This window comes from Aristolochia californica, unplaced genomic scaffold (genome assembly GCF_029961685.1).
Source record: "Aristolochia californica isolate CCGP_79_NKW_82.1479 unplaced genomic scaffold, dmAriCali1.0.hap1 SCAF_8, whole genome shotgun sequence".
NCBI lineage: Eukaryota > Viridiplantae > Streptophyta > Magnoliopsida > Piperales > Aristolochiaceae > Aristolochia > Aristolochia californica.
The window spans coordinates 2,803,157-2,817,437 of record NW_027182279.1 but is presented as its reverse complement, the minus strand read 5'-3'; the positions used below and the strand labels follow the sequence as shown (position 1 = coordinate 2,817,437).

Genomic DNA, 14,281 nt, shown 5'->3' with positions numbered 1-14,281 from the left:
GTAATACTATATAATAAATAAATAATTATCATACAAAAAATATGTTAATGGATCACATAGAATATAGGAATTTGTATATAAATTTTAAAAAAATCTTTTTAACCATGATAAACTTGAGCTAACTTGTTTTCTTATGATCAGTTTGTTATGGTCCTGGGTTAAGTACTTGGATTTTCACTACCTATCAGGCCGGATTTTTTGGTAGTATTGGTTAGGTGCCTAACATTTGGTATCAGAGTTGGTTGTCACGGGGGCTAAGCCCACTGCATACTTATTGGGCACGTGATCCATTTGAGGATACATAGAAGAAGTTCTTGCCCAAGCCCTCTATGGATGGCTCAACCCATGTTTTAGAATGAGGGATCTCTAAAAGCTCTCTAAAAGGTTCCGCACATACTCCAAGTTGGGTCTGGTATATGTACTTGGGCACACACCCTAATATTGTGTATAAGAGTCTAAAAAGGTTCATAGTTATATGGTAGTAGAATAGTCTAGAAGGATCCAAACCATTGGATCAATGACAAGTGTATATAATCTAGAATATTCATTGATCCCCCCTCAAAACTATAATAGGGTAGAGTCTCCCATTTGTAAACAACTCATTGGAGTACAATACAATCTATCTTGAGCAAGTCCCTTAAGTTCTCTCATCGTTTTTATAGGTGAGTGAGTGTATGTAAGAAAGAGTGAGAGTTAGGTTGCCTTGTGTATTTTCAAAAAGGAGTTCGCACACAAGTGCCGCACGGGTTAAGCAAAGGAATAGCGACCCCATGACAGTTAGTATCAGAGCTTCGGTTCAAAAGGGGGAATTGCTGAGGATTGTTGTTGCATCATGGTTAGTGATTCGCAAGTGACCAACGTGCCGGTGGAGGGCCAGTCTTCAAAGTCGAAGAGATATAGGTCAAGGGACTGAGGTCGGGAATCGGCTTTGGATGCTCGTATCTCTATATAGGAGACTCGGTTCAGTAAGTTCAAACAAACTCTCTCTGAGTGTTTGAACAAGTCGAATGCTTTTGTAGATGCCTTGCATATTTTTGAAGCCGACATGTGAAGTGCGGTAGGGGTTTTTCAAACCTTGGGTGAAAAGACAACAAAGAAGGTCGAAAACATGTCAAAAAAGTTCGAGACTATGGAAGGTGATATGACTAGCCTCCGTGAGGAAGTAGCTGAGTTTTAAGATGTTAAGATTCAGTTGGCCTTGTTGGATAAGGCAGTAGCCACTGGGGGAGGTCTTGGACCGAGGGAGTTCGCTCCAAAGGTCAAAGTCCCATAACCTAAAAGCTACAATGGGAAACAAGATGCCAAGGACTTAGAGAATTTTTGTTGGCAAATGGAGCAATACTTTAAAGCTGCCAGATTTTGGAGGAAGCCATAAAGGTGGATACAACCACTATGTATTGCACCGACAATGCAATGTTATGGTGGAGACGGAGATACAGTGATGTGACTGAAGGTCGCTGCACTATAGCAATGTGGGAAGATTTTAGGAAGGAGATCAAGTCTCAATTCTTCCAAGAGAACGTGGAGTACTTGGCTCGGAATAATCTAAAGCGGCTGAAACATACAGGGTCCATTCGAGAGTATGTCAACCATTTCACAACCTTCTGCTGAATATATCTGACTTAGCTGAGAAAGATAAGTTCTTCTTCTTCATGGATGGATTGCAACGTTGGGCGGAGCAAGAGTTGTAAAGGCGTGGAGTTCAAGACCTAGCCACTGCACTCTCAAAGGCGAAGAAGTTGGTCGAATTCACAAAGAAGGTCGAGGGCTCAAACAAAGACAAAAAGGGCAAGCCTAACCAAGGAAAAGGCGAAGGAGACAAGATGAAGTACCAGAAGAAAGAAGGTTAGAAAACCACTTATGATCAAAAGGGCAAAGGTAAGTTCGTCCCTCGTCGCTTGGGTTGTTTCATTTGTGACGGTGACCATAGAGCTTTTTACTGCCCAAAGAAGAAAGTTTCCAATGCCTTGTTGGTAAACAAGGAAGGCCATGAGGAGGAGAGTGAAAATGAGGAGGAGCCTAAGATGGAGGCACTTAGATTCCTCAATGCCATGAAGGGGCAGGCTCATGTGGCAAAGCTTGATGCCCATTTAGTCAAGGAACTCATGTACGTAGATGTGTATTTAAATGGAAAAAGCACACATGTTATGATTGATATGGGAGCCACTCACAATTTTATGTCAAGAGAAGAGGCCAAAAGGCTGGATCTCAAATTGGAGAAGGATGTGAGTAGGACGAAGGCGGTCAACTTTGAGACTAAGCCGGTGATTGGAGTTACAAAGGGCCGCCTTGAAGATAGGAGAATGGCAAGACACATTTAACTTGACAACAGCGCCTATGGATGACTTCAAGGTCATTATCGAAATGGAGTTCCTTAGCTCGGCCAAGGCCATTTCTAGCTTGGGTGTGTTGAGCTTTCTGGATGAGAAGGCATCTTGTATGGTCCCGGTGCTGAAGGATAGCAAGAAGTTAGGCAAGATGTTGTCGGCTATGCAGCTGGTAAGAGCCTCAAGAAGGGTGAGGTAACCTACTTGGCCATCTTGTCAGAAGCGAAATACGGGATGCCCATGTCTCGGGAAGTTGATAAGGCCCTTAGTAAATTTAAGAACGTCATGTCGCCAGATCTGACCAAGAGACTACCACCATGGAGAGAGGTCGATCACCAAATTGAGTTGGAGCCCGGTTCAAAACCCCCGACGTTAGCCCCATATCGGATGTCGCTACCTGAGCTGGAGGAACTAAGGAGGCAACTACAAGAATTGCTGGATGCTAGCTTTATACGACCGTCGAAAGACCCTTATGGAGCCTCAGTATTGTTTCAAAAGAAGCATGACAAGAGCCTTACGATGTGCATCAACTACCGAGCACTCAACAAGGTAACCATCAAGAACAAATATCTGATTTCGCTCATAGCAGATTTGTTCAATAGGCTGGCTGAGACACGATACTTTAGCAAACTTAATCTACGATCAGGGTATTATCAAGTGCGGATTGTTGAAAGAGATTAGCCGAAGACTATTTGTGTCACAAAGTATGGAGCTTACGAGTTTCTAGTCAGGCCCTTCGGCTTGACGAATGCCCCAGCTACGTTTTGCAATTTGATGAACAAAATCTTTCATCCATACTTGGATCGATTCGTGGTGGTCTACTTGGATGATATTGTGGTCTACAACCAAACATTAAAAGAACACCTAGACCACTTACGAATTGTTTTCCAAGTCCTACGAGAAAACTCTCTCTATGTGAAGAGAGAGAAGTGTTATTTTGCCTTGAAGGAAGTCTCATTCCTTGAGCATTGGATTGGAGATGGGCGGATCTGGATGGACAAGGCCAAGGTCCATGCTATAGCAAAGTGGGAGGCACCCACGAAGGTGACAAAGTTGCAGAGCTTCTTGGGCCTTGTCAACTACTACCGGAGGTTCATTGATGGATACTCGCAGCGTGCTGCTCCACTCACAATTTTTTTGAAAAATAACGTGTCATGGCTATGTATGGAGCAATGCAATGAAGCGTTTGAGGACCTGAAGGGCACGATAATGAATGAATCAGTGCTCAAGTTGGCGGATCATTCTAAATCTTTTAAGGTACACACTGACACTTCTGACTTTGCCATTGGAGGGGTTTTGGAACAGGATGGGCACCTTGTTGCATATGAAAGTTGGAAGCTGAATGAGACGGAGCGGAAGTATACGATCCAAGAGAAGGAGATGATGGCCGTGGTAAATTGCCCAAGAACGTGGAGGCACTACTTGCTTGGCTCCCGTTTCATTATCAAGACGGACAATGTGGCTACAAGTTATTTTCAGACTCAGAAGAAGTTGAGTCTAAAGCAAACACGTTGGCAAGACTTTCTAGCCGAGTTCAATATGGTGATAGAATACAGGCCTGGACGGATTAACCAAGTTGCGGACACACTAAGTCGAAAGGTTGAACTCGCCGCCTTGAAGCTCGAACACGTGGCCATGGTAAGCAAACTTAATGAGACTTTGCCAGACCGTATACGAGAAGGACTTAGCAAGGATGATGTGGTCAAAGGCATCATTCAAGCTATTGAGGATGGAAGGATAAGGAAATTTTGTCAAGAGGATGTGTTTTTCTACAATTAGGGGAACTGTCTCTATGTGCCAAATTAAGGCACCCTCATAAGAGAATTAATGAAGGAGTGTCATGACACCCTGTGGGTTAGCCACCCAGGGTAGAGAAGGACCCTTGTTTTGTTGGAGATTAGGTACTATTGGCCACGGATGGTGGACGATATAGACGAGTACGTGAAGACATGCCTAGTTTGCCAACAAGAAAGGGTTGAACATAAAAAGTCGGGAGGGTTGTTGGAGCCATTATCTGTGCCAAAACGACCGTGGGAGAGCATCTCTATGGATTTCATATTGTCGTTGCCTAAGATAGACGGGATAGGGTCTATCTTAGTTGTGGTAGATCGATTATCCATGTATGCTACTTTCATTGTTGCTCCAACAGATTGCACAACAGATGAGGCAGCCCGACTGATCTTGAAAAATGTGGTGAAGTATTGGGGAGTCCCTAAGTCAATTATAAGTGACTGAGACCCTCGGTTAACTGGGAAGTTTTGGACAAAGATGTTCAAACTTTTGGGGACAGAACATTGCTTCTCCACGAACTTTTACCCCTAAACAGACGGACAAATAGAGCACACGAACACATTGTTGGAGGAATACCGAAGCCATTTTGTGAGTGCAAATAAAAAAGATTGGGTGAAGCTTTTGGATTTGGCCCAGTTTTGCTACAACTTGCAATAGAGCGAGTCAACAGGCCACAACCTTTTTGAGTTTGCCACCGGCCAACAACCGTTCACACCATTGACAGTAGGGACTAGCTATGAAGGCAAAAGCCCTGCAACCTACCAGTTTGCTAAGAACTGGCATGAACAAGCTGACATAGTAAAGTCCTACATACACAAGGCCATTAAGAGGATGAAGAAACATGCGGATAAAAAGAGGCGGCCACTTGAGTTCAAGGTGGGGGACCTTGTCATGATAAAGTTACCACCCCAATAGTTCAAGGCTTTGCACGGTAAACACAAAGGGTTGGTAAGGATATATGAAGGGTCTTACCCCATCATCAAGAGAGTTGAAAAGGTTTCATACCAAGTCCAACTCCCATCATCGCTCAATATCCATCTGGTCTTTCATGCAAGCATATTGAAGCCTTATCATGTAGATGCGGAGGATCCTTCACAAGGAGTTAACAAACTTGCACCGCCACTGATGACTTCGTCGTTTGACAAAGAGGTGGAGTACATCATCAACGATCGCATGAAAAGATGGGGGGGGGAATCCAGCCTAAGACGGAGTACTTAGTGAAATGGCGTGGATTGCCAGAGAGTGAGGCTACATGGGAAGAAGCTGATGTACTATGGCAGTTCGAGGACCAGGTCACGATGTACAAGGAACACAACGAGGACGTTGCGTAAATTAGGCGGGGGAGAATGTCACGAGGCCTAAGCCCACTACATACTCATTGGGCTCGTGATCCATTTGAGGATACATAGAGGAGGTTCTTGCCCAAACCCTCTATGGATGGCCCAACCCATGTTCGAGAAGGAGGGATCTCTAGAAACTCTCTAGAAGGCTCCGCACATACACCAAGATGGGTCCAATATATGTACTTGGGCACACACCCTAGTATTGTATATAATAGTCTAGAATGGTTCATAGTTAGATGGTAGTGGAATAATCTAGAAGGATCAAAACCATTGGATCGATGACAAAAGTACATAATCTAGAATATTCATTGTTCCCCCTCAAAACTATAAATAGGGTAGAACCTCTCATTTGTCAACAACTCATTGGAGTACAATAAAATCTCTCTTGAGCAAATCCCTTAAGTTCCCTTAAGTTCTCTCATTGTTTTCATAAGGTGAGTGAGTGTAGCCCTTGCAAGTAAGAGTGAGAGTTAGGCTGACTTGTGTATTTGCAAAAAGGAGATTGCACACAAGTGCCGCACGGGTTAAGCAAAGGAGTTGCGACCGGGTGACATGGCACCAACGTCGGGGTGTCGCTAGAGTGGGCCGTCGCAAGTGGGCTGTCGTGGACGTCGACTCGTGAAGGTGGGATGTGATGTTATGGTCCTGGGTTAAGTACTTGCTTTCCACTACCTATCAGGCCAGTATTTCTGGTAATATTGGCTAGGTACCTAACACAGTTGCCTGAGAATTAATTTTTACTAGAAGAAACACAAATTAAAAAAAAAGGATTATTAAAATCCTTTCTAACCTTCCATTTTTTCTAATTTTTTAATATATGGAGATATTCCAAAAATAAATAAAACTCTCGAATATTTCTCTCATCAAGAGAAGAATAAAACAAGGGTGCTTCAATTGGAATCGGGTACCATACGTGGACACTTAGGATATGATACGATACATTATCCGTATTGATGACTTGATATCCCACTGGCTTTTTAAACCGCCCACTATGTCTTAATTTTCTTACTTAAAAGTAATATTCTCGTAAAGGAACACAAACTCTTATTTATTTCTCTCATCGAGAAGAATAAAGCAAGGATGCTCGTATAATTGAAATTACTAAATTATTAAAATAAAAATAAGTTGTATTACAATATTTACTTCAATAATAATGCGTGTATCGTGTAACTAAATCTCTTTTTTTAAGAAGTTATGTAATAAGATATCAAAATTTACTCGTAAGAAATGAATAGTATGGGTATGGTAGCAAAATAACACAAAATAAAATAGGTAATATGAATATAAGATTCATAATAATGAAATCAACATTAATATATTTATCTTAAACAATTGATTTAAATTTATTTTCAACATACTCTACATAATAATGGCATGAAAATTGTGGATCTTAAAAATTATATATGTTTAATTTTGTGACAGTGCCAATGTATTTTTAAATAGATTTTTTCTTGCCTACGAATCATGGAGAGGGAAGCTCAACTTCTCCCTATTTATTTAAACATTGTTAGTTTAAAATGTATAACATTTTATTGTATGATTAACGAATTAATTGGAGGTTAAACAATGTTGATACAGGTTCATTGGAACCTAATCACATAGAATATATAACCATTTTTTTTCTTACTTAGAAAAATAGTTTCCATATTAAAACTAGAAGGATGATTAAATAAAGTAGAAAGTTTAGGGATTTTGGGTCATCATTCTATCATCAAAATTCGGTAACATATCACACACAATCAGGGACCAAGTTTCACCAAAACTCGCCTATAAAATCATTCGTACCAATTTTTACGATATGCTTTATTTCTACTAGCTCTATTTACCCTAAGTAGTAGTATACTGGCATTGTTCTTCAATCTCTGGATTATGAAGATAATCTTCTTCAATCGCATTGGAGGAAAAATGACACATGGGTGATTTGTAGGGACCAATTTAATACAATTAGATAGATATTGGCAACATAAAATATTGTTTACTTGAATTAGATGAGTTTGGCTCAAACTATTAGACCAATGGTAAAATCATGTTGGTCTCCATTATTTTGATGATAAAAAAATGGAGAGTTTGAAACTAATAGTATTATAAATGTAGTATAGAGACTGACACAAATATTATGAAGTTTATGGATAAAGTTCATGACAAAACAATGATCGATCAATTTGCCAAGTCAAGACCTGAAGCACTGACTCATTGAAGATTGTTGATGTGAAGAGGAACTTACACAAATAAGAAGCTGGAAGATTTGAAGATCTGGAGTCGAAGTCAAATAGAGAATCCTAATAACTCCAGTTATGTAAATAGATAGCCAACCATTTTTCAATTCTCAAACACGAATATGTCATGGAGGTTTAGGGCATGAAATATTTCTAAACCAATTTTATCAATGTATACAACTGTTTTAGAATTGTTATATCATGCTTGAATTTTAAATTAGTATACTAGCATATAGCATAGCCAATCCACCGATATAGGTTTGGTCAATCATCCAAAATGCAATTTGGCATAACTTATAAAGCATGATCAAACATGGGTTCAAGCATAATTGACCAAATAAAATGCAACTAGGAAATGTTATAAAGCATGAACAATCATTCTTTGTAGCATAATCAATCATACATAACATTGCATAGCCAGTTCTGTAAAGTATGATCGATCAATCAAAATGGTTTGATCAACCCATGAGTTTTCAAAAATGGTAAAAACTTGTTACTTAATGACCTAATCGACCAACAAGATCGAGAAACTTACAAAATATAGTCATTATACATTGTTGATCGATTATACATTCTCATTGATCTATCAATACATTTTTTAATTTTTTTAGATATGGGAAAAAAATGACTAATTTGTTGGAAAACTAATAAATAAGCTATAAACCAAAATTCGGTAACATATCACACACAATCAGGGACCGAGTTAAACCTATAAAATCATTCGTACCTATTTTTACTATATGCTTTATTTCTACTCTTTTTACCCAAAGTAGTAGTATATTGGCATTGTTCTTCAATCTCATGATTATTGAAATAATCTTCTTCAATCGCATGGAAAGATGTAAATGGATTATTTGTGGATACCAATTTAATACAATTAGATAGATACTAGCAACATAAAATATTGTTTACTTGAATTAGACGAGTCTAGCTCAAGCTGTTAGACCAATGGTAAAATCTTATTGGTCTCCATTATTTTGATGATAACAAAATGGGGAGTTTAAAAATGTGCTACTAACAGCAATATAAATGTAGCTTATACACATGTCTTCTAATACAAATATTACGAAATTTATGGATAAAGTTTAAGACAAAACAATGATTGATCAATTTGCCAAGTCAAGACCTGAAGCACAAACTCATTAAAGATTGTTGATGTGAAGAGAAACTTACACAAAGAAGAAGTTGGAAGAATTGAAGACCTGGAGTCAAAGACAAATAGAAAATCCTAATAACTCTAATTGTGTGAATAGATAGCCAACGAATTTTCAATTCTCAAACACAAATATATCATGGAAGTTTAGGGCATGAAAAATTTTTAAATCAACAATAACAAAAAATATTTGTGTCTTTGTAGTTATATGCAGGTGCTTTTATTTAGTTTATTTATTTGCTTCTGGTTGCATTATAAGAGCTTAAATTTTATTTTACATTTCAATTCACCCTTCTTTAGTCGCCATCTGAGCCAACAATTGGTATTAGAGTAAGTCTTAATTATTTGAAATAAAAGATTATATTTTATTTATTTTAATTGATTTAATGGTATATCAAGAAGACATTATGTTCCAAGAGGATCATGATCCCTATTCCACACATACTTGAAAGTTCACGATACCAATAGCGGTTGGATTTGATTTATGGGAAACAATCATTAATGGACCTTTTATCTTAGTTCCAAACGTCAAAATGAATGATTATTCCTAAATAAGTATGTGATTTGGATGACCTAAACATTGCAAAAGTTTATGTAAATGCTAAGAGTATGAAACTCAACTTAGTTATTGAGTAATGAAAAGCAAAAAAAAAAATCTTCTTATAAATCAATGGAGGATTTATGGGATAATTTAGAATTTAATTTGTCTAAGAACATGGAATATGGTTTTTCATACTCAAAACGTACTACACGTAGAGACATTGTCGGCATCAAATATTGTAAAAACTCATGCTTAGTAGAAAAAATCATGTCAGATAAATAATCGACTTGTGAAAGTCATAATTATGAGAAATCGGATGAGGAATAACTTATGAGACAATTAGACCAATATATGTCATCGCTTAGAATAAAAATAATAATTAAAAAAGTTAACAACACCACTTTCGAAACTAGAAAAGGATATTGAATTGTTAAAACTTATTGTTTCTCTAAGCTATAAGAGCTTAGAAAATAAAATGAAAGGCTCGTCTCAAAAGGTGAGAGATTCAAACACCATTCATCAAACATTAATGAATTGATAAATGAAAATGATGAGCTTTGCTCTCGAGTTTTAGAACTTCGAGAAGAAAATAAAATGCGAAAATCCTTCAAATAGATAGCTAAAAGAAAAACCTTTGATTTATCTAATGCTTAAGAAAAATTAATTTTAGAAAAAGTTGTTCTTTCAGATAAATCGTTATATCATATCCAAAATTGGAGGAAAGCAAAACTTGGAGCTAAGGTCCTTGAGACTAGAATGGCAAGAAAATTTAGTAGTTTTCATATGATAAATGTGACAAGGGTAACAATATCACCTATGCATACTGATGCTTGTTACAAATATAGAACAATTAGCTACTATGCATTCGAGTTCTTAGCTAGAACATCAAAATTGAATCGGGTACAGGAAATTTGGATTTCCAAGGGAAATCCATGTGTCTTCAAATGTTGAGACAGTGGGACCCAAACAAATTTGGGTACCCAAGGTCACTTAATCTTCGATAAAGGAGTGCATTCTCCGAGCCAAGTTATATAATAAATGAAAATCATCTTAATAGTCGGTGAGACATGAACTATGTAAATAAAAAATTAAATTTGATGTTCATGTTATTTCAGAGATTTCTTACATAAGATTTGGTTATGACGATTGGTTCAATGATAATTTCATCATTTAATTTCATATACCAATCCTTGACTAGTTTATCTAGACTTGGTATATAAGAGTTTTGACCTTGTAAAAGCCAATTAGCCGAACCAGAAGGCCTTGCCTCGCCTCCCTCTTCCTCCCACTCCCACTCCCACTCCCCACCACCTTGAGGGGGGAGAGAGTGGAGACATATCCCTCTCCGTTATTCTCTATCAAAGGAGAGGTCCTCCACCCATCCCTTCACCACACGGAAGCTTTTGAGAGGGGAGGGCAGGGCTCTTCCCTAGTTGGGAGAGTAAGGGGGAAGGGAAGAAGAAGCTTAAACTAATGCATAATTGTGAAAAAGGGCGAAGGAATGTTTGGAGGATTTGAGAAAAAAATTATAATGAATGAGATACGATCATTTCTATAAAAATATGTTTAAATACTCTTAACCCAGGTGGATCGGGCGGCCGAAATCTTGATAAGCCACCCGTTTACGACAAAATCGATTCCTGGTGATACCTCGAAAACAGCCAGCCAGGAATGTGACTGCATCTTTTCCGAGTCCCAAGCAGCAAGTGCGACAACGAGAAGCCACCCGTTCCAGAGATGACTCCAATGCATCCCTCTAAATCTCCACTCATCCCATCGTCTTCCTACCCTAAACAATCCGCATTTCTCCTCCTCTTTCTCGCCGGTGACAACGACGACGGCGGCGACGATGAACCATGCACTGAGACGGCTACAAGAAGATCCGTTTGTACAATCTCCGAACCCTGTTCTCCCCTCCGGCCTTGCTGTTTCCGAGCAGTCCCCTGATTGGTTGAACACAGCTGATAACGCATGGCAGTTGACCGCGGCCACTTTGGTCGGGCTACAGAGCGTCCCCGGCCTGATCATCCTCTACGGCAGCATGGTCAAGAAGAAATGGGCCGTCAACTCCGCCTTCATGGCGCTCTACGCCTTCGCTGCTGTTCTTGTGTGCTGGGTCCTGTGGGCACACCAGATGTCTTTTGGCAGCAAGTTTAGTCCTCTCTGGGGAAAGGCTCATGCCTCTGTGTCGCCCGACTATCTTCTCGACCGCGCTACGTTCGGTTACATGCCGATGGCTACGTACGTCTTGTTTGAGTTTGCTTTCGCCGCGATCACTGTGATTCTGCTCGGGGGGTCGTTGCTGGGGAGGATGAATTTCTACGCCTGGATGCTGTTCGTGCCGCTGTGGCTCACTTTTTCTTACACAGTTGGGGCCTACGTCGTTTGGGGGGAGAAGGGGTTTCTTGATACTTACGGAATGGTGGATTTCTCTGGTGGTTATGTGATTCATCTCTCTTCGGGTGTTGCTGGCTTTACTGCTGCATATTGGGTAGAAGTTAATTAAAACCATTGAAAACGATCCACTCTCAAATATTCTCCGATTATTCCTCTTTTCTTGTGATTATTTCATATCCATGATCATACTCTGAATCATTTCATACAATGTTAAACCTTGGCACTGGTATCTTTCCATTGAATTGTTTAAAGATTGCAGACACTAGTATTGTTTAACTTGCAGCTGTTGAAGCTTCCATTGCCGGAACGTAAAATCTGACTACTTCAATTAGTAAAATTTCGATTGAAACATCAGAGATAGCTTGACTAATTGAAGGGTTCTCTGCCTCTTCTTGATCAGAATTGTAATAGTTGTTTACGATTTACCGTATTCGATGACCATTAATTTGCTGTTGTTCTTACTGATATGGGCGCTGCGGGTTTGATCACGTTCAGGTTGGCCCGAGACTATCTCAGGATCGGCAGGACTTCCCGCCGAATAACATTATTCATATGCTTTTCGGAGCAGGGTTGCTGTGGCTGGGATGGAGCGGTTTTAACGGCGGCTCCACAAATGAGGCCAATATCGTTGCTGCTCTCGCCATTCTCAACACTCATCTGTGCACTGCAACCAGTCTTATTTTGTGGATGTCCCTCGACATGATCGTGTACAAGAAAAGCTCCGTCATCGGCGCCGTCCAAGGCATGATCACCGGCCTCGTCTGTATCACCCCCGGTGCAGGTTGTGATCGTGATCACCCTCCGCTTCCCAATCTGATCTCTTTGCTTCTACGTATGAGACAAATTAACAATAGAAACATTCCAAATTTTATTTTTCAGGCTTGGTGGAGCCATGGGCCGCAGCAGCGATGGGGCTGGCAGCAGGTTCCATTCCCTGGTACACGATGATGGTCCTCCACAAGCGCATCTCCTTCTTCCAGAAAGTCGACGATACACTGGGAGTCTTCCACACCCACGCGGTTGCCGGCCTACTGGGCGGCCTCCTCTCCGGCCTTTTCGCCCATCCTCGCCTCATCAGACTCTACTACTCGAAGAACGACAGGGGACCCGGTCTGGTCTACAGCTTCGGTAACGGGAAACTCCGCTACGGTCTGCGACAGATGGCCGCACAGATCATCGGTGCCGGGTTCTTCACCGTGTGGAACGTCGCAGTCACAAGTCTGATCTGCGTCTTCATCAGCCGGATCATTGCGCTGCGGATGACGGACGAGGACCTCGCTATCGGAGACGACGCGGCGCACGGCGAAGAGGCATACGCATTGTGGGGAGACGGGGAGAAGACGAGAACTCACGTCGTTCGACGCAAAATGGCGGCCAGAATGCCAGGTATGTGTAACAGATGATACGGCAAGTCCTTGATCATCAAGGCTGCTGGAATGGACATAGACGTGATGGCGTCCAAGTTCAAGTGTGTTGTGGTCAAAAATTTTGGTAAAAAAATAAAAAAGGTTATGGACGTGAATGTGTCGAACTTCATGTCTATTTTGTCAAATTTTTTTGTGAGCAAATAAAACAGGTCCGATGTATATTGCCCGGAATGGGTCTAAGTTCACTTCTGTTATATAATTTATTGGACCGGCCTACCAAGCGCGAGTCATAGTACGAAAATACAAGATTACTTATGGATTGGACTTCTTGGTCTAGAAAATTCAGCCGAGTTAATCGGTTCGCAAATCATTCGAGCTCAGTTTAATTTCTTGAGCTCAAACTTGAAATAAAGTTCGTTAAGTATAATAAGCCAAACTCAAGAATTTTCAAATTCAAGTTATTAACTTGTGAGCTAACTAGTTAACATAGAATTTTTTTTTTTGCGATAATACCATTTTCTCTATTTGTTATTATCGATGCCTTAGTTGGTCGATAGTTGCTATTATTTACAAATTTCAAATACGGCAAATCGTTCAACCCGTTTTGGTTCCCTCAATATCAATGTTTATTGTTTGCCAATAGACTAAATACTATCGATGGAGGTGTTTGTTTTTTCTTTTGGGTTTATTAAGCTGATTATTATATATTAGTAAGCTCAATTGTAAAATCTTCAACTCCTCTACGATAGCTTGCAGTTCATCGATACTGAGTTCATCACAATATTTTTTTTATAATATTTTTTATTTTTGTAATTTTAAATGGTGGTTGGAGCTCGAACTTGTTCGAGTTCGAATTCAAACTCGGTTAAAATATTTGGGCTCAAGTTTGATACCAATTTTAGGCTTGGGGTTTGAGCTAAAATTTGAAATATTCAGATCAAGTTAAACTCAACGTATACAGATGTGGCTCATGCAACCCCTACTTTAGGTCAATTGAACGGGCCAGCCAGACTCGGTTTGTTCAATGTCCGACAAGGTGACGCATTGGGTAAGCGGATCTGTAGTTCTTTGGGCGCAAATGCAAATGCTATATCAGTCGGCATCAACGGCGGGGATTCGAAATAAGGAGGGAAAAGGGGCCGGTCT

The 14,281-nt window shown here is 40.1% G+C and overlaps 1 protein-coding gene across 1 annotated transcript; it reads left to right on the top strand.

The window, feature by feature from the left end:
- Nucleotides 1-11,220: 11,220 nt before the first annotated feature.
- On the top strand, nucleotides 11,221-14,260 carry LOC137939429 (ammonium transporter 2 member 3-like). Its single transcript, XM_068784696.1, has 4 exons — nucleotides 11,221-11,862; nucleotides 12,264-12,549; nucleotides 12,648-13,154; nucleotides 14,097-14,260. The coding sequence occupies exons 1-4, from the start codon at nucleotides 11,221-11,223 to the stop codon at nucleotides 14,258-14,260; spliced, it is 1,599 nt and encodes a 532-aa protein (XP_068640797.1).
- Nucleotides 14,261-14,281: the final 21 nt, after the last annotated feature.

Coding starts and splice junctions, on each gene's coding strand:
- LOC137939429 (XM_068784696.1), top strand. CDS start 11,221: ATGAACCATGCACTGAGACGGCTACAAGAAGATCCGTTTGTACAATCT. Junction 11,863..12,263: donor GCTTTACTGCTGCATATTGG/GTAGAAGTTAAT, acceptor GATCACGTTCAG/GTTGGCCCGAGACTATCTCA. Junction 12,550..12,647: donor CTGTATCACCCCCGGTGCAG/GTTGTGATCGTG, acceptor TTTATTTTTCAG/GCTTGGTGGAGCCATGGGCC.